At 26.8% G+C, this 21,452-nt stretch overlaps 4 protein-coding genes across 4 annotated transcripts; 2 read left to right on the top strand and 2 right to left on the bottom strand.

Moving 5' to 3' along the window:
- Window positions 1-2,318: 2,318 nt before the first annotated feature.
- LOC113548547 (40S ribosomal protein S17) lies at window positions 2,319-4,032 on the top strand. The gene is made up of 4 exons (XM_026949488.1): window positions 2,319-2,468; window positions 2,680-2,831; window positions 3,659-3,830; window positions 3,907-4,032. The coding sequence occupies exons 1-4, from the start codon at window positions 2,466-2,468 to the stop codon at window positions 3,970-3,972; spliced, it is 393 nt and encodes a 130-aa protein (XP_026805289.1). The 5' UTR covers window positions 2,319-2,465; the 3' UTR covers window positions 3,973-4,032.
- A 2,293-nt stretch (window positions 4,033-6,325) lies between these two features.
- On the top strand, window positions 6,326-9,540 carry LOC113548543 (glycine--tRNA ligase). Its single transcript, XM_026949485.1, has 13 exons — window positions 6,326-6,562; window positions 6,649-6,853; window positions 6,921-7,062; window positions 7,127-7,438; window positions 7,508-7,657; window positions 7,732-7,894; window positions 7,965-8,129; window positions 8,221-8,347; window positions 8,410-8,533; window positions 8,633-8,849; window positions 8,920-9,013; window positions 9,082-9,269; window positions 9,346-9,540. The coding sequence occupies exons 1-13, from the start codon at window positions 6,326-6,328 to the stop codon at window positions 9,451-9,453; spliced, it is 2,232 nt and encodes a 743-aa protein (XP_026805286.1). The 3' UTR covers window positions 9,454-9,540.
- A 2,270-nt stretch (window positions 9,541-11,810) lies between these two features.
- LOC113548545 (ER membrane protein complex subunit 3) lies at window positions 11,811-13,092 on the bottom strand. The gene is made up of 2 exons (XM_026949486.1): window positions 12,405-13,092; window positions 11,811-12,350 (listed from the first exon to the last, which is right to left on the bottom strand). Exons 1-2 carry the CDS (start codon window positions 12,859-12,861, stop codon window positions 12,058-12,060), a joined length of 750 nt encoding a protein of 249 aa, XP_026805287.1. The 5' UTR covers window positions 12,862-13,092; the 3' UTR covers window positions 11,811-12,057.
- Window positions 13,093-14,800: 1,708 nt separating this feature from the next.
- LOC113549230 (pancreas transcription factor 1 subunit alpha-like) lies at window positions 14,801-20,154 on the bottom strand. Its single transcript, XM_026950434.1, has 3 exons — window positions 19,851-20,154; window positions 17,168-17,515; window positions 14,801-15,094 (listed from the first exon to the last, which is right to left on the bottom strand). The coding sequence occupies exons 1-3, from the start codon at window positions 20,011-20,013 to the stop codon at window positions 14,919-14,921; spliced, it is 687 nt and encodes a 228-aa protein (XP_026806235.1). The 5' UTR covers window positions 20,014-20,154; the 3' UTR covers window positions 14,801-14,918.
- Between the last annotated feature and the right edge of the window lie 1,298 nt (window positions 20,155-21,452).

Raw genomic sequence — 21,452 nt, 5'->3', positions numbered from 1 at the left:
AAAATTTCAGAAAATTTTTTTGTTATAATTCTCTAAATATATCAACTATCATATTACTATAATTTTTTAAGATAAAGCAACTAAAACAAGAAGTTTTTATTTTAGTTTTTGCGTGGTACAAAGTTATAAAATATACAACATATAATTAAAATTATAATTTATATTTTACTATTCAAATATTAACATAGTATTGAAGTTTGATTTTTTTGGTAAGGGCGTCCGCAGAGGGTGGGAGGGGCCATTGCTCATACTGGGAATTTTTTATAATCATTGTTAATTTAATGCCACATATATTGCATAATTAATAATAAATGATATAACATAATTTTATTGAGATTCATTTATTTATTTATTTCAATGGACCATATGATACAATTACAATAATTTAAAATAATTTAGTTCAACGTTACATACAATAATAATAACATAATACACAATATTTAAAAACAAAAAATTCTGTTTACATATTAAATGATTTAATGGAATTATTAAGTTAAATAAATCAATTTTTAAATCATTTGCTATTAACATTATCTAATTCAAAGGAGAAGCAGAAGCATAATTTGTTTAATATGTAAAAACATAAAACATAGTGATTGATCTAGTTCTACACTGAGGGACATAACAATTGAGAGAACTTAAAATATAATTTTATATTAGTTTATAATGATTACTACATGTTGCTTAAAATTATAAAATCTCTCGAGTCCCAATTTTAATGGTACTTGATTTGGTTTAGAATTTTGATCTTGCCCCAGGTGGGATTTCATCCTGCGCACACGCTTTTTTATTGATAATAATTTAAATGTATTAAAACTTACAAAAAAAAATATGATTTTAATCATAAAGTTAAGAACTTTATATTTAATGACCAAGGCTATGAATCCAATTTATTTGTGTTTTTTCTGCTACCTTAATAGAGAGATTAAGTTTGATAATAATATAAATAATTATAAATTGTTGTATGTTAGGACTACATTTAGAATATTCCATTTTTGGTTTTATAAAGGTATTTTTTAGACAACAATTTTGTAATTATTAATGCAAATTATTTTTATTTAAACTGTATTTTGTTTGAATATGTTGGGGTTTTAGTGCAAAACTACAAAACTACATGATATTTTAAGATCAATAATTTTATTGCAGTTTTATCATAACAGGTACATTATTGTCAGAGTTCTGATAATAATAATTCTTTCTAATTTACAAATGTATAGAATACAATTAATTTTTTATTATTAAATCTTAATTTCTTCTTATAACTACCTACATTATTATGAACTTAATTTAAAATATACCTTATGGCTTAAATAATAATTGTGAATTCATAAAAAAATAATTTTAAATTTTGATAAAAAAAAAAATAATAGAATTTATAGGATTTAAAGGATTTCGTGACATGCATAATACATTGTGATTAACTTTACTGTGTAAATCTGAACTAGGAATTTTAAAGATTTTTATTTGTCAGCACGTTTGGTTTTCTGATTTATAGATTTTTATGGAACACCCAATTGTAATTTATATATTTTAAGGTACCCAACATTTATATGAATGATTTCAAATATAAATAAAAAATCAAAACAAGAGATAAAAAAAAGAGTGTATATTCTGTGGTATTATTAAATTTTGAATTTTATTATAATGCAATTGAAGATCCCCTCTAGTCAACATAAAATGCTAACCAGACACCTGCAATCATACTCTAGTATACTAGAAATATGCAGCGATGAATGCTAAAGGGGACCACGGTTTTGTTTTTTTTGAAAATTTACCATCTTAAGTCATGACACTAGGGAACGTAGACACGGAACAATGCTCTATACTCCATTCGTAGAAAAAATATGAATATACAACTGTGGGTAAATACCGATTCACTCTCAACTATTTCACTTACTTAGTTACTTTTACCACAGAACAATATGTTGCCTACTGCCTAATGCATTAATGCCTAGTACATATGAGTATATATTATACATAACGACCATTGATTATAGAATAAATCACAAAAGATAACTTATAAACTTCTTAGACCGTGTTCGTGTACCCCTTGATTTAAAATATACCTTTCTAATCGTGATTCGTGAATTCGTAATAAACCCGTGTCCCGTTTTTCTGATAGGTATTGCCGTGAACCACAGACCGACGGATTACCGGTATACCGTGCGCATTATACATTATACTCTTTACTGCTGTATAGCCATGCGTGAAAATTATAAATTGAAGGCTAGCCTCATAGTTCATGCGTGAACATATTATTCTATGATAAAGATAATCTATGTGCTGATCGAGAATATATTAAAAAAAAGTGTTGTGGCTCCACTGTGTGTGTTATCATATAACTCGTGGTCAAACTGTTAACTGTTAAGTAACCTCAAACGATAATTTTGATCAGTCCTTTTCGTTCTTGTTGATTTTGTTTACTTCTCGAGTATTTTAGATTTTGACTTGAAGAAACTGCAATCATGGTGAGTATCCAAATTTATCTTAATAATCCTATGGTTTTGGAGTAAAATGTCGATTCTTAACGTTAAACGTTAAACCTTTTAACGTAATGGAGAAATGACAATCGTTCAAACGTATCCACTTTTTAAAGGCGGTGTCATATTTTATTAACCATATCTTGCCCGACTATTGGTTCTGTTCGCTTCATAATGAATAATATGTTTTGTAAATTAGGGTCGTGTCAGGACGAAGACTGTCAAGAAGGCTGCCAGAGTCATCATCGAGAAGTATTATACTCGATTAACATTAGACTTCCACACCAACAAAAGGATATGTGAGGAAATCGCAATCATCCCCACAAAGCCACTGCGTAACAAAATCGCTGGGTAAATACTAAATATGATACTTTTAGTATACCGTTTATCAAAACGGTACTTCAAGCATTTAATTATTAATAAAATTTAAATTACTTCTAAGATTTTCATTAATAACCAATAGTTTCTTCCTTAATTGGTTCTTTTATAACCTAGTCAATTATTAATGTTTTGTGTCATTTATAACTTAAATTCAGCTATAGATTTTTACACCACATAATCTCTTGAGTTTTATTTTATATATTTTTTTGTGAGTCAGTTACTATATAGGTTCAATAAAATTCCTTCATTATTTCTCATATCTGATCGTTTTAGTTAAATGATTACCACACAGTATTTCTGTGTAATTGACACATCTAATTCTGCTTTCATTAAATAGTTGTAGCTCATAAGTTATGTATAACTATGGCTATATTACTCTGACATATCGGTTTCCATCCTTGACAGATATAAATTACTTAATTCTAAATAACAATTTTCTTTTAAATTATGATCATTAGATTAAATACTTTAAAAGATTTTATTCCATAATGTTATGTTTCATTCAAATATTTGTGTCAGAAATACCTAAAAAAAAGTAAATTTTACATAATTTAAAGCAAAAATAATGTAATTTTTTTAATATAATATAGTTGAATTATTCTATATTACCTAATCATGGCGTATTTGTTATAATGCAAAGTTATTAAAAATATTAAAATATTTTCTCTGACATTGCGAAAATTAGATATTATAATAGTTATTATACAGATAACAGCAATCTCTTCCAATACCAAAAAATATCAATATTATATTTTTATTATTGTTATGTTAATCTTTTTTAAATCATTTAATTGCAGATTTGTTACTCATTTAATGAAAAGATTGCGTACAAGTCAAGTTCGTGGTATTTCCATTAAATTGCAAGAAGAAGAACGTGAGAGGAGAGATAACTATGTACCAGAAGTGTCTGCTCTTGAACAAGATGTTATTGAAGTTGATACTGAAACTAAAGACATGTTGAAAATGCTGGTTTGTTTTTGTTTTTTTTTATTTTTTAACTTATTTATAATATATACTTAGTTATATTATGTTATTTTTTATGTAGGATTTCCAAAACATCTCAGGATTACAACTGGTCCTCAGCGGAACCCAGTACCCCAAGAGGAATTAAAATATGTGACAACCGTTATAACAACTTATGATTCAGTAAACACAATTTTTCCAAACATGATATTATTTATTTGTTTTAGCTATAACTCCTTATGATATCTTCCATTGCAATTATTTAAGAATTTAAAACCTAAATTTATGAAAGCAATTAAGTGAAATTTAATTTGCAACACATAATTATGGTTATACCTATTTAAGTTTGAATTTTAAATTTATGATAGTGTCTTGTTAGTTTCATAATTTTCAAAAAATACCAATTCTATACATGTAATCTGATGAGAATGTTCATTGCGGTTCTATTTCAAGGAACCTAACTATTCCTTAGGAGATCTAAAGTTAACTGTGCCAACTATCTAACGCTTCTACGTTACTGCTGATGGAGTGGTTATGGAAAGCTAAGTACCATAGGAGGTCTCCAAAAAAATAGTTTTTGTTAGGCCTCTGTGTGTTATTCATTATCTTAGTGGATAGTAAAATTTACATAAATTATATTTTTGTTTTTAAACATACTTGAAATTTGTTAATCATTTTTAGAGATGTTAAACTGGATGTTGCTTTTGTCCAGCTTCTAATATCACTACTTCTCTTCAGTAGTATTTTTCATACATTTATCAGTTTGCTTATTTAATTTAAATCTTTTTACTTTATAGTATAATCTCAATACATTTTAATAAGGTAAATTTGTCCATAATGTTCTTTAGCTGTGTTAATTGTTTTCCTTAAAAAACATTTTTGCGTTTTATTGTAACAAATTGTGGATAGGTATTTGGTATGAGCAAATGGATGTGCTGCATAAGTTATAATATATATAATTGTCCTGTTTTGTAAATAAGATACTTTTTGATCTAGTAACTGGTAGCTTATCAATGAATTATTAAAATTGTATTACATTTTATTTAAATAAACAGGAAATATGATTGTCATAGTATATAAATGACATAATGACAATTAGGTAGTACTGAGGTACCTATGCATCTTTTACGAGTATATACCTATATATATATATATTAATTCATAATACTGCCTAAAGATTCTATTTAGTTAATTATTCATTAATTAATTTTGTTAGCGTAGCTAAAACTTACGGTAGACAATATACATAGGTATTAAAAATTTAAATAATATATGTTTTTCTATCCAAATTAAAGTAATGGCTTATTAATTATTATAGTACAGAATGACAAATGTTTGTATGGGGATGATAAAAACTAATATTAGTAAAGTATTAGGTAAATAAATTATATAAGTCTTTATAGCACAACGTTATTGTGTTATTAGTTATTACAAAATTAGGTGTTTCTTTTATGATAAGTTACTACTTACTATTTACCAAAGACAAGCATACTATGCTACTACAATATACCTATTAATGCAATCTTGTAAAGTACTTGAGTAAAAGTGTTCAAATACATATTCTAAATGAATTTAAAAAAAGAACTTGGGTACAGTATTTGAAAATTTTTTTGAAAGTATCTGTATTTCAATATTTAAAATCAAATAATATTTTTAAATACAAATTGTGCTATATTTTTATTTATAGATCGTTCATCGTTGTATATTGGTATATTTTAATATTTGTAGGAACCTTAACTATATCCATTTAATTTTATACAGTCTATCGATTTCCTAATAAAATATAAAATACTTTTCTTTAAAAAGTCGAATTACGTATTATATATTAAAAATACTTTTTAAAAGTATCCGTTACAAGGCTATACTTAGGTTATAATGACTATATACTGACTTACTAACTACTGTTCCTATTTGGGGGGAGACAGCATGGCTAATTTAAAGTAAATATACCCATATTCAAAGTGGATATATATCCGTTATCCACCTTGCCCATACTCATATTTTCAGTGATGCATTTCATAGAGCGGTAATATGATGCACCAATGCACTTTCTCTGTATATGTCACACGCACGATCATGACTAAATATTTAGTCATGTGCACGATTATAAAGTTCTTTATAATCGTGGTCACGATCATAGACCTATTAACAACTGTACCTACAATGTACATCGTGAATCGTGATCATAGACCTTATACTTAGTATAAGGCACGGATATAGATACTAGTATAGTGTACTATCTATATTCTATAGTTGTAGTAAGGTCTATACACGGATTAATCAGTGGTCTATGATCGACTTTGATCGTGGTCATACGTCAGTTATCACTCAGCTGTGATCTCAGATCACTGATCTGTTATATGATTACCTATCACAAAATAATAAATATCAATTTATCTAACTAGACTAGACATATACGCCATCTATCAGTGTACAAAGGTTATACAATTTTAACCAATGATATCAAGTCCTATTCACATATTATTTACCCTGATTCAGGTATGTCACGTTTGCAGTATCTGAATTTGAAATTGGTCATCAGACAAATACTTACTGCTGGAGAAATTCGTATCCTAACTCGTCCGTCTGCCAGCACACGACATTACTCAAAATTGAGTAACTGGGGCACGAAAAAGTCAGCTACCCACGTGAAGATCATCAACTATCATCCAGAGGCTATGGCTGATCCACAAGTCGAACAAATTTTGGCTCCTCTGAGAGAGGCTGTGAGGAAACAAGTGAGTAACCGGCCCATAGAAAGATTTTTAAAAAAATACCAACCAATTGATATAGCATTGTGTGCGATTTTATTTGTTTCTGGTAGGGTCTCATTGTAAGATCGATGAAAGAATCAAACGCCTCAGATATGGAAGTGAAAAAGGCAGTTGGAGAGTTGAAAGCATTGAAGAAACAATTAGACGATAAAGAGTTAGCTTTGCAACCACCCTCAGAAACATTTAATAGGTCTAAATTTGCAGACCTTATGATACGTAGATTTTTTTATGACCAATCCTTTTCAATTTATGGAGGTATGTCAAGAGTGATAGAAAAATAATTCATAATTTTAACCGTTTTGTGTTATACAATATTATCTAGGTGTTGCTGGATTATATGATTTTGGACCAATGGGTTGTGCGTTAAAATCAAATATTTTGGAACAATGGAAACGTTTTTTTGTTCTTGAAGAACAGATGCTTGAAATTGATTGTTCAATGCTGACACCGGAACGAGTTTTAGAGTAAGATTTTATTTCAGATTCTGTCCAACATATGATAATGATTTTGTATTGTAATCCTTTTAAGGACATCAGGACATGTAGAAAAATTTGCTGATACCATGGTGAAAGATAAAAAAACTGGAGAATGCTTTAGGCTTGACCATTTAATTAAAAATCGCTTGGAAACTTTAATCAAGGATAAAAAACAAACTCTTGAAGTTAAAGAAGAATGCAAGGATATTATAATTAAATTGGATGGTATGACTACAGAACAAATGTCTGATATTGTAAACAAATTTAACATGAAATCACCGACCACCGGGAATGATCTTTCTGAACCCGTTGATTTTAATCTTATGTTTGCTACCCAAATCGGACCTACTGGAGACCAAAAAGGGTTTGTATTTTTGGATTTAAAAATAAATTTTAAGTTATGAAACCGATTTTAATATATACTGTTGGATAGATTTTTAAGACCAGAAACTGCACAAGGTATATTTGTTAATTTCAAACGTTTACTCGAGTTTAATCAAGGGCGATTGCCATTTGCTGCTGCTCAAATTGGTAATGCTTTTCGGAATGAAATTTCTCCTCGATCTGGTTTATTGAGAGTTCGGTAATTAAAAATGTTATATTAAACAACAACAAAAAGCAAGTTTTAGTATATAAAATTAAATATATTCATATTAGGGAATTTACTATGGCTGAAATAGAACATTTCTGTGATCCAAGCGACAAATCACATTCAAAGTTTATTGACGTAGAAAATACTACAATGAAGTTATACAGTGCTTGTAATCAAATGGATGGACAACCTCCTGTTGATATTACGATTGGTGAAGCTGTATCCAAAGTAAAAATTATAAATTACTTTAGACAAATTATCTACTGAATTAGTTATTAATACCAATGTTTATTATCAGGGTATGGTTGCTAATCAAACATTGGGATATTTCATGGCTCGTATTTACATGTTTATGATGAAAATTGGAGTGACCAAAGAAAAACTTAGATTTCGACAACACATGTCAAATGAAATGGCTCATTACGCTGTTGACTGTTGGGATGCTGAGTGTTTAACTTCTTATGTGAGCATTTTTCATTAATTTATGTTTAAAGTCAAATGTGTATAATACTTAACTATAACAATTATAAATTATTTTAAACATATTTCACTAGGGTTGGGTAGAGTGTATTGGTTGTGCTGATCGATCAGCGTATGACCTCAGTAAACACGGCGAAGAAACTAAACAAAGATTAGTGGCTGAAAGGAAATTGCCTGCCCCAAAAACAATTCAAGTAACAGGTAAATATTTTTTCTATAAATATAATTTGTGATTATAAACCTTGAGGCTATGCTTTTTTTAGAATTGGAAATGGATAAAGGTTTGATTGGTAAGACGCTACGCAAAGATTCCAAAGAATGTGTTGAAAAATTATCAAAATTATCCATTAACGAAGTTAAACAACTACATGAATTCATTGATAATGGGTAATTTATTTTTAAAAGCTTAAAACTATTTTACGTGTAGTTTTATCTATAAATAATAAAAAAGTTTTTATAAACAATTTTTTTATTTTCTACTTTTAGAAAACCGGATCCAACTACTGGATTAACATTGTGTAAAATTGGTAATAAAGAATTCTCGATCAATAAAGAAATGATCCCTCTCAAATCGTACTCAAAAACTATACATGTTGAAGAAATTGTTCCTAATGTAATTGAACCATCATTCGGTATTGGCCGAATAATTTATACTTTGTTAGAACATACATTTAAAGTTCGGGAAAAAGATGAGCAAAGAACAGTAAATATATTATAATTGTTCAAATAATTAGTGAATAAATAAATTATTCATAAATTTTATTTATTTTTAGTACTTGTCGTTGCCACCATTAGTTGCACCTTTAAAATGTTGTGTTCTTCCATTACTTGACAATGATAAGTTTACACCATTAGTGTCAATGTTGTGTAAGTATTATAAAATAATAATAATTTAACTAATGATTTTGAAATTATATAATGTAATTTATTTTTAGCTAAAAACTTATGCCTGAAAGGTGTATCAAATAAAATTGATGATTCAAGTGGATCAGTAGGACGTCGTTATGCAAGAACCGACGAGATAGCAGTACCATATTGCATTACAGTAGATTTTGATTCACTGGTTGAACCACAATCGGTAACCATTCGAGAAAGAGATTCTATGGAACAAATACGAGTACCTGTAAGAAAAACAATAGTTTAATAAACAGTGAATTGTTTATATTTATTTACATTACTGTTATTATTTATTATTTTAGGTGTCTGAAGTTGTGGATTTGGTACAAAATTTATCACAAGGCAACATTGTTTGGAATGTAGCTAAAGTTAAGTACCCTATATTTGAGTCTCAACAGACAAATGAATAATGTAATTTAAAATTAAAACAAACATTAAACTTATTAGTTATAAAACTACATTTCAGAAATAAAATATAACTTTTTACGTGCAATAGATGTACTTATATTTTTATTTTTACAATGAATTTTCTTTGAAAATTAAATATAAAGATTGATGTATTATACATGTAATATTATATTACCAATTATCATATAATTCATTACACTGTAATCTGTGTCAATTTTAAACTTAAAAGTGTATCTCGAGTTGATCAGTTGAATTACATCATAATATCAAAACATATAACATATGTAAAAGATTTATGTGTACTGAACTGAATTCCAGTTATAACCTTTAATTTTTTATTTAAATAAAATTTCTCTTTCTCTCTCTATTAGCTTAAGAAGCCATTGAGGCCCATGGCTATAAAAAAAACTTTCTATCTCTCTCTGTCTATCCCTAATTATCTTAGTTCCTTCTTGATTTTAACAATCCATCCCTATTTCGGTTTTCCAATCAACCTCTTACCTAGAGTTTATAGTAGATAAATTGTTATTGATTTAGCCCTTAATACATGACCGAGCCAACTCAATATCTTGTATCATATTTCAGCTATTATAATTGATTTTCCAAGTAATTCCTCTGCTTCAATGTTAGATCTAATTTTGTATGTCACAGTCTCTTCATACAATAATCAATGGATTTAAACTTAACCTTTACTTAAAATATTTATTTATTTTTTTAGCTGACATGCTCAAACTGTATTCTATACCACTTATTTCCTTATCAATGGGTATTTTGTGCATATGTATTGCACACAAATGATAGTGTTTTGTTATATATGTAGAGTTAGCTGATAGATTGGAAATTTGTTATTAATATGCTCTGTTCAAAATCAAATGAATATCAAACAGAGACTAGTTTTTTTCAGGCAGGGGCCAAACAACCCTTGTTTGCCATACCCACCGAGTTCACTAATTGTAATATTACTGTGTTTAGTGAGCTAAGCACATGTGCGCAATTCAGGAGCCACGTACTTATTTCATTTTGAACAAAGTATACTTATTAGTTATTACTAAGAATTTGTAGTCATACAAAAATTTTATAGACAATTATATCTGATTGCTGGCAAGTCTATAAATGAAATTCTTAAAAAGAATGTTGTGAAGTGCTAAATGTATGAAATAAGAAACTAAGGAGAAACATTCTCGATTCAGATTTATCATAGTTTATGCAGTAAGGTGAACAAAATGGACAAAATCTGTTAAATGCAAATAGGCAATATTAAAAAAAGTAGGAGTCAGAATTTTGGCTACTTGCATGATTTAATTAATTTTTATCAATTGGAGTTTAGCTATTTCTTTATTACTTAAAAAAATCCATTATTTGTTTAAATGTATATTATTTTATATAACTTATAAATAAATAAAATTTTATTTTTAAAACATTAAAGTATTAATCTGGAATTTAGTACCTTGTACATCAAAAATGCAAAAAGAAATAAGTGATTAGCTAATACTTTTCATAGATAAATTCAACTAAACAATCACTATTATTTACAAGTATATAATTTCTATAATATAACAATAACTTTTACATTACTGATTAATACTTATCAATATTAATAAAATGTAATTATTATATTTTCACTTTTCAGTTAAAGGTAAAACAGGTATTGAATATCTGTGTAAACCCGTGTATATTGTAATTTAGAATTCAGATATACTTTAAATAAAAATATTTATAATATAATGTTCATATCGATTTGTTTAAATATTGTCTCAAATAATTTAAACATCATTTAAATTTACAACTCTTTTTTTTTTTTTTGATAATCGAATACGAAATCAAATAACAATAAAATATTATGATTATTATTATATTCTGTATTATTTATTATATTTACTTTTCATTTTTTAAATATACGAGAAGTATTCAAGTTCAAACTCACAGGTATTTTTATTACACGGGCTTTAATCCCGTCAAAGGTAAAAACATGGGTACCTGTGTAGTTCATTATCATATTATCATATGAACCTCTATTTACTATGTGACTAGTTACTTTTATTATTTTAAAACTAAATACTGCCATGTGTGACAGTGTCATAATCCATAATAATTAACAAATATTTTTGATCAAATATAAATGTAGTTTATTGTTTATAAAATTATTATAACAATAAACTTTGTATGTATTGTAGTAAGAATTCTTTAGTAAATTGTGTGTATAGTTTGCTGAGAATTACTGATTAATTAAAAAAATATTTAATAACTTCACTTTCAAAACAAAACAAAAAATATTGAAATAAAAATTAACTATTTAAGTAATGATTAATTAAATATCCAATTCAGGCATATTAACTTCAAATTTATTAAAAAAACAAAATTGTATGGGGCTATATTACTTTACCACAAAAGAAAAATAAAGTATTACATGAATGAATTATAATTATTGTTATACATTTAATCAACATAAAACCAAAATTAAATACATGACAAGCTACACAAAAAATTAATTAAATATTTAATTTATAAGTAAGATAATAATTTTTAAAAAAAACAATTATATTACTCAACTCATTATACACCTTAGTTGGAATATCAAAACCATGTTCACTTCAAAGTTCAAATTGCTACTTAATACTTTTATTCAATAATACATTAAGCACTTCGTTGTCGAGATCTGCAAGGGCCCATTTATGTGAGCTAATTTCCAATGCTTCCCATTCTGCTTTAAAAGCTACTTTTGGATCCATAGGCATTGACATTGCAGCACCGGACATTTGATCTTGCATCAAACGTGATTGATCTGCAGCATTATTTTCACCCAAAACTAATGCATAAATGCTGCGAAGCCCAAATACATTCAAAAAATACCATGAAGCAGACGACACCCAAGCTGCATCTAATGAAACCAATTCAATACCTAAAAAAGAAAAAAATTAAAACTTGTGTTAAAAGGTCAAATTACACAAATTACCTCTTTGCAACATTGGTTTGAAACGCAAAGTTAAGGGAAATGGTACTTTGGTAGTGACAAATCCTGAGAACATCCAATTGATCCAACCACCAATAACCACCATTGGCAAAACATTGGTTACGTTGCCTTTTAACATTTCAGTCATCATACTTGGATCAGGCATAGCTGTTTGAGCAGGAGCTGCTCGTTTTTGGGTCTTGAAGTAACCATTCTCTTCATTGTTAAAGTAATGGCGACGCATGTAAAACCCTTGTTTAGATATGTATCTGCCATTTTCACGTAGCATGCGTGATCTAATTAATACTTGACTATCCTGTACTTGTGTCAGCTCAACTTTTTTTTGAGATGTGATCAACAACGACACATAATGACGAATGACACCGACAAGGAATGTGATCAATACAATTGGTAAAAACACCCAACCTCGAATATTGATGTCCAACACTAACTCAGCCATATTCTTAATTCTTATTAAGTTATATCACAAAATTAAAATAATATGGACATTAATACGATTAAAATAGTAACAAACTCCTAACAGAGATTAGACTAGGAACTCAAAAAGTTTTACACCTAGGTAATTTGATACTTGGATATATTAAAATTTGAACTTTCATTTGAACAATTGAATATTATGATTTATATGATGAATACTCATGATTCGATGATTAAAATATGATCATGCATTTCATTATTTTCATTACCAGTTATCAAAATTATCGGTTATTATCACGAAAAGGATCTATTGATATCATAATATTATATGCTCACCAGTGGGCGTGACGGTCGCTACGACTATGCCAAGGAACTTTAACTCGCCATTCATGGATATTAGGAAAGTATATTGATTGAATTTTATTCAGTAAAAAATGCTATATTTTAAGACATTAGTACATCACCTATTAATATTATTATAAATGTCGTGTTTTAAAATTATGCTTTCATACTTATACATTTATACATAATATATATTAACATTACTTATCCTTTTAATTTTTAAATAATATTATTATTTTTTTAAAGAAATTCGATTTCGATATCTTAAATTTAGTATCACGCATTTCCACACGCTAGTACATTATTTATTACTATTATTTTTGTAGTTACTAAATGTCTTTATTATTTTTTAAACGATTTTACCTTTTTTGCCTTACAATTATCTGTATTTCTAGACTTTTTTTTGTGTTTGTCATCACTTTTTTAAGCAGTAAAAACTATAAATGATTCACGGTTTCATTGGATCCATTAAGGTATTTCTAGCATCCACAGAGTTATTCACTAAAAATTGAATTATCAGAATTATTACTAACAAATATGAATATTATATTTTAAATGTTAATAAAAAAATATATGTTATATATATTGTATATTTATAATTTCCAAAATATTTTAATTCTTTTTAGGCTATTTATAGGCATGTGCAATTTTTGATATTGTGATATGCTCGGCCATAAAGTTTGATAATGAAGTAAAACCATAATTGTATTATAGACTTATAGTACTATAGTATTTATAAACAATGGTATACAATAAACAAGGTTTTACATTAGTTGTTTTTACTGGAGTTAAAAAAAGCTTAACAGATAGGTATGCATTATTTATGAATTATATGTGTTTGAATATTTAACGAAATTCTTTTGGTTACAATGAATACCTATACTGTAAATCTAGTATTTTCTTCTGGAAGTATGGTTCTCAGAAAAAGAAATGAAATAATCAAAATTTTTATTTCTCTTCAGTCTAGTTTTTAAGATCGATATCAACCACAATTATTATTGAATGAGCTTGAAAATGTTCCTAAGCAATTAGCATGTACAAGCATAGAATACTAGTGTTCTATGGTACAAATTCAGTCACGATTCTCGTATACTATAATATTATATTGACAATTACCCAACTGCAAACTTCTGCTGTATTAATCTTCAATAAATAGTTTTTAATGTTTTTATTGCGATTTCATTTGTAACGGATTATTTTTTTAAGCTATAAGTTTATAACTATTAGGTATGTATGATTATGAAAGAAAAATAAAATAAACATGAAATATGTCATTGAGTTGTAATAAGTAAATAGGTATACCTAATACCTATTGTTCTACAGCTATAAAAAAATATTATAAGTTATGGACTATCGAAGTACCTGTAGATTGAGCATGAAAATCATATAATTACTCTATAATACGCATATTACAAACACCGATCTATATTGCTAGTGAATTATACAGTAGGAATGATAAAATTATAATGTATTATTATATTTAAAAAATGGACAATTAAAATTAATAATTAAAAAAATAATAATAATAATAAACACTCTAATAACTATCAACTAACAATATTAAACAATAATAAAACAAGTAGGTATACGAGGTATTATATTAGGTACCTATACAAAAAAATAATTTAGTTAATTTATATAATAAACATTTTAAATTTAAATAAGAACAACTGAATAGAGACAATACATAAATATATCACTTATAATAATAGTTGTCTTATTTATTATGTTGAATGATTAGGTTTTACTTGATGATGTCGAACTCGTTGAGGTTGAAGTAGATCCAGAATTACGAGGTGACCCTACTTCAGGCCTCCATAACTTTGCTCGCATTACTCCTGCACTATTTGGACAATTTTCTTTTGCCCTTGACCAAGACAACGAATGTAATGAATATGGAGTTCCAAACGCACCTGAAATTTAAAAAATTCTATTTTACCTTCTAAACTACTAAATATTTTATGATACCAATAAATAGTTACAAGTTACAATGTAGAACATACTAATACGTAGCTATAAGTACGACTAATAATTGGTGATATAAAATTATGTTTTTCGAACAATTGTTGCTCTTTTTACTGTAAATCATTAAATCGAAATTGAAATTTTAAAACGTAGTTTTGAATTATAATACATGGTGTATTATAAAAATTATAGTCTTAGTATAGTTTTACATAAAATATAAAAAAAATTAATATTTATTCTCTTGTTTATACAGCCATATAGGTATTATTGGGTACCTAAGGATTCAAGATTTGAATGAACCTACACAATTGAAGAAAAAAATATCGGAAAACTTGATCTGCATAGTATGTGTTGAGTATTCTTCGTCATAGGTAGGTAACTATTGAATGGATGTTTTACATTTTAATTCAATGATACATTTTAAATCATTAGAATGTTGGATACAAATAACGATTCTGAGCGGTGATGGTCTAAATTTTTGGTAATCACTAATCAATAAGGTTAGTGATTACCAAGCAATTATTTTAATAATAATATAAAATCGGAGATGCTTTGTCAGCCTATGTTTCTAAGGATATTTTAAATTTATATTACTATTTTATTAATTATAATAATTATATTTTTCAATATAAGTAAAATGTTGCACTGATTTTTGTCAAAAACTTTTCCTGTAGATTGTATAGATAATTGGTATTATATTATCAAATTATAACATATAAAGTAATACTAGCTACATACAGCGTATAATGGTGTAATCATAGCCCATAGGTTCATAGTATAAATAACTTAAAATTAATATACATTCTTTAAAAATTGCAATGTTTTTCTTTAAAAATATAGTAATAATATATAAAAACGTAATGATAAAAAGTTTCGTGTTCCCACAGTTAATATTTTTTGAATAATAACTAAAATTATAAGATCGTTATTAATTGTTTAAATATTAAATTTTGTTAAAATTAAGTTTTCAAGTTTTTTGATTTAATAACATATAGAATATAGATACATGGATCGAAAAATAAAAATAAAATTTATAAAATCCATAAATAGCACAATAAATTCATAATATGTTGAAAGTTTGATGTATAGAAAATGCATATAATACCCACTAATATTCAGGAAATGTATTGTCTTTATGGTTAGGTATTCATTTTTTTATTAAACAAAAAAAAAACAAATAGATTTTGTTTAAAAATGAAAAATTATTGCATAGTATCCTTGTTTTTCCATAATTATTAGTTATTACTAGGGAACGGATTTAAATGCTCTAAAAAACAAGAAAAATGCTTTAAAAATACGATTTAATTCACTCATAACAGAATTTTTTTTAAATGCACTAAAAAATGCTCTTAAAATTATTTTTAACTTTGAAAAAATTTATTTAATTATATAAATTTTTATTCTTAGGTATTAATTATTTGTATCATTTTTATCATCTTCTAGTTCCCCTATTTTCTTTTTTACATGAAAATTATTTCCAAAAAATGAATATACAATTTAGATAGATACCTATATTCGTTACAGTTTTATCTTGCTTGTGTTTCATAATACAGTATTGTGTAATCAGGTGCTGTTTATTTTTTTATCGAATTTTATCAATTCCCATATAAAAACTACTTAAAAATATAAAAAATGCACTAAAAATGTCGAAAAATGCAAAATAAAAATTACATTGTTTAATTCCTCGATGTATGAAATTAATTTTATGCTTGGAAAGCAATAATGTTTTCGGAAAAAATGCATTTTCCATTTCAATTCGTTCTCTAGTTATTACCCATTATTCAAAAATAATCAAATACAATACATTAATATACTATAACAATATACATAACAAAATATTACAAGAAATCATTATAAATGGTACCTTCATTTTTGTTAAACATTTTTGAACCAATGATTTTTATTCTATTAATTGAAAAAAGGTTTTTGGGTGAATTGTGATTCAACTTAAATGAATATAATTTGATATGTTAGTTCTATCACCGCGTTAAAATTTAAAATTTTATTTTGGTCTAAATTACCTCTGACAATAAACTTCTTGACGGGTTGTTCTTTGACCTGTGCCGGTGGTCTATGCAGACGACCGGCGATCGTTGTAAGTTTGGCTACATTCAATGACGTTACGCCATTTCCTGTAGGTCCCGTACCACGAGTCAACTCGGACAGGAAATTTATATAACCTATAGCTAACTTCAGTGTGTCCACTTTGGACAAGCGCTTCTCATACGGCAGAGTGGGTATGTGTGCACGAAGCCCTTCGAACGCTTCATTGATGCTTTGCATACGTCGTCGTTCGCGCAGGTTCGCTGCTTGCCGCTGCTGCGTCTTTTGCCTGTGACACCGTGAACTCTTCTTCCGACCCGAATCAACTATAAAATACATCCAAGTGCATTTTAAAGAGATAATCAAAAATAATTTAATCATACATCGTTATTATGTGTTTGAAAAATTTCGTCAACATTATTTGACTTCAAACGAACTTAAAACTAATCGTGCTTATAACGTCATTTTTTTTTTCAATTTTAATAATTAAAACTTATATTTAATTCTCAACTCAACAGGTATAAAAATTAAAAACTGTATACATTTTTATTACAATTTACTTATTTTCGTGATTTTGACAAAAATTTAATTTTATATACTTAAAAAAAAATCGTGACTGTATTTTTGATAAATTTCAAATGCTGTAAGAGCGACTTACTTAGGTACGTTGTCTTTTATTTTCAAGATTTTTCAGGGCCAGATTTAAGGGAGGGGCTGAGTGGGCTGCAGCACGGTGGCTTCACAGTTGTATAAATACAAAAAAAGTTATTAAATTAAAAATATATATACATATATATATATATATAATATGGAACTTTATTTTTGTATTTAAATTTAATAGCTTCTATTATTGTATTAATGTTTGTAATATGCATTAAATAAACAAGCGATAAATATCGATAAGAAAAGTTTTCATTCCTTGACACAAACGCAGACAAAGTAACAAGTTATTTTGGTTTTTTTGCATTGCATGTGAACACTATAAAATATAGCTAGGGTATAGTGATATTAATTATAACACTATTTTCTATTAATTATTATCGTATAGCGTTTTTAAATAAATAATTGGGGATTAATGAAAATTATTGTTAACACGACGGTCGATGACGAACAACAAATTGTTTGTAATAGTGAAAGATCATTCTCTAATTTGAAATACATCATAAATAGTTTATGAATTTCTATGGATAGAGATAGATTTAATCAACTTGCGAGAATGAGCTCAGAGTGTGATATTTTAAGGCAAATTAATTTTTAAATGTAATTGAAGATTTTGTGAATATAAAATCAAGACATTTTCCAAGTATTTAATTTTAATCATATCATTTAAAATTATTATTTTTGTTATTATAATTAAAGTCTCAAATTCTCAGTTATATATTTTATTATCAAGTGAATTAAATAAGCAACATATTATCAAAAGTATTAAATGTTATATAAAATCAAAAAATATATTTATTTATTTATTTTAGGCACCACAATATATTCCGCTCATGTGCTACCATATATCTTAATCCACCCCTAAATTGTTTTATTTACAAATAAATAGATATAGGAATATACTTATAAATTATTTTTAATTAACACAAGGTGTATATAACTCATTTTCATACTGCATGGTAAAACACAAAACATATAATACATCTAATTTAATATTTATGTGTTAAGGTTTGTAGATAATAGAAAATATTATCTGTAAACCTTGTGTAAGTCTAACTTTGTATTAATAATAATTATTATATAGGCAGTTATTATATTTATTATGTTTAAAATCAAGTTATGTAACAATTGGAAGTCATTTTTTGATTTCTATATTAATATATTATACTTATAATTTGTAAATGGATAATAGTAAATGTATATATTCAGGAGGTGGGAGTGGATATAATATAGTTGTAACGAATGAGTCTGATCCCTATTATATTCTTTTTTATGTATAGAATTTTCAAACTTGTAATATATAATAAAGTTAATACCTAAGTAAATAATGGATATAACAATTGTCAATTATACTGATACTGTGATAACAACTTTTATCGCTCAAATTCTTTGTTTAACCATATACCATATAGAATATCACAATAAATAATAATATAGTTATCTATGAGAATAATTCTGTGACTAAACTATTTACAATCATGGTGTTCATGTCAAATGTAATGTATCTGGACAAAAAAAAAATATATATAGTGAATAAAATACTATGCATGTCCGCACAAAAAACTTATTGAAATCCATATCGTTAAAAATGAACGGGAATTAAGTCCCTGAAGAAATGAACGTGTACCTTTTTTTTATTTATAGGTGATAAGAGTAAAATCACCAATTATAAAAATTACTGAGAATAATATTTTTGAGGGTGTAACATATTTATTTCTTTAAATATTGTTTCAAAATCAATTTATAGTATCCATTTAAATTACAAAGTAGAACAATTTTAAATAGTAGTAACATATAAAATTTATATGTGAAACCCGCAAAAATATTATCCTCTAAAATGTTTGTAATACCTAGGTGATTTTACTTTAAGGTGACTCGAAAATCGTAAAAACGATCTTACATGAACGCATTTTATCTATAGCCTAAGAAAAGAAACAAATATTGCGTTGATATCTTCTTAAATTTAATACTGTATATATAAGCTATTTAAATTACACTTACCACAGTTGCCGGAATCGCAATCACTATTCAGTGAACTTGTTCCATCGGACTCGGAACCGGACGAATATTCGTAGAGGAAATAATCTCTTGTGTACGGTGGTGCGTGGTAATGATGCCCCGCTCCATGGTGATTCAGTTGATAATGATGGTGATGATGGTCCATTGATAGATATACTAAGCGTACGTCGTAAGAACGATATATTAAGATCGTTATTAATAATTTATACTTATGATTACATATTGCAGTGCTAGTTGAGACGTGGGCTAACAAACACAAGCGGGAGCCGGGACGCTACTGCAGAGACTGCCGAATCAACTTTAGAAGTATCCAATATACTGAGGCGTGCCGGATAAAGGACTAGTAGTCGCGATACCACGCCCATACACCGCCCCAATATACATCCTTCCTTCAACCCACATAAAAGTTTGTGACCCTATAACGTGTATGCATACAATATGTCTATGTATATACAAGCTGTTTTATATTAAGTGCTTACGCCGTCCAAAAAATATTGATAAGAAATTCCAATATTGTGGCAGTTTTAACTTAGGTAAATAGGTATTAAATATATTATTATAAATACAGTAATCTTACTGCTGCAGTATCTCAGGTGTAAGTAGCCGGCTGTAGTTATTATATATTCATTATATTCATTATATAGGTAGAAATAATCAATACAGTATATAACTTGCGACCTGTACAAAAATGTTGCTATAAAATATAATTACAGCGATACCTATTATATACGTCGTCAATTGACAGAGACAAATAATATAAATATAAGCTAATATTTATTATTTATCAAATATTCATTTAATAAATAGGTATGTGTGATGCGTTTGTATGAATAATTTCACAATGAATCAAAAAAATAATATAGGAATGTAGAAAAGTATATTTTCATTTTTCTCAAACAAATAAACAAACCTTATAATAAAATATATATTTATAGTTTTATACAATTAGCTGTTGCTTAATAACCAACAGTTTCTATACATAATATTTTTTAAATTATAAATACTGACTGATTTATCATTTATAAATGTTGTTACATAGGTATATAAATATATAGAGTAGTCACTATGTATACGTAATTGTATTAAATTCATTTTACAATTTTTAAATTAGTTTTTATTATTACTTTTAGAACAAATTTTTTATTTAGATTTAATATTATTTATGAAAAATAATATTAGCTAATGCATAATGTTATTGAATGAAAACAAGCTTAAACCTAATACTAACACGTCTAAAATCGAATGTATATAATACAGCTGTTTTCTATATATCTATACTGATAATAATATTATTCTATATCATGTTAGGTATTTCAAAGGTTGATAAATTATAACTAATTCCTTTATTTTTGATTCAATAGTATACATATACTAAATCAATATATTATATCGATTAATATCGTATTATTTCAAACTATTATATTGTTTATACACTTGTACTATATATAAGGATATATCATCTAATTCTCCTAATTCAAAATTTAAAATTGTATTTTTACTATAGCCTAATAATCGTAAAATTAATCACTAATCTAAAGAATAAAATGAAAATTTTAAGTTAAAACTGTTTAGGTACTAATGTTC

This window comes from Rhopalosiphum maidis, chromosome 4 (genome assembly GCF_003676215.2).
Source record: "Rhopalosiphum maidis isolate BTI-1 chromosome 4, ASM367621v3, whole genome shotgun sequence".
NCBI classification, from domain to species: Eukaryota; Metazoa; Arthropoda; class Insecta; order Hemiptera; family Aphididae; genus Rhopalosiphum; species Rhopalosiphum maidis.
This window is presented reverse-complemented; position numbering and strand designations above follow the sequence as displayed.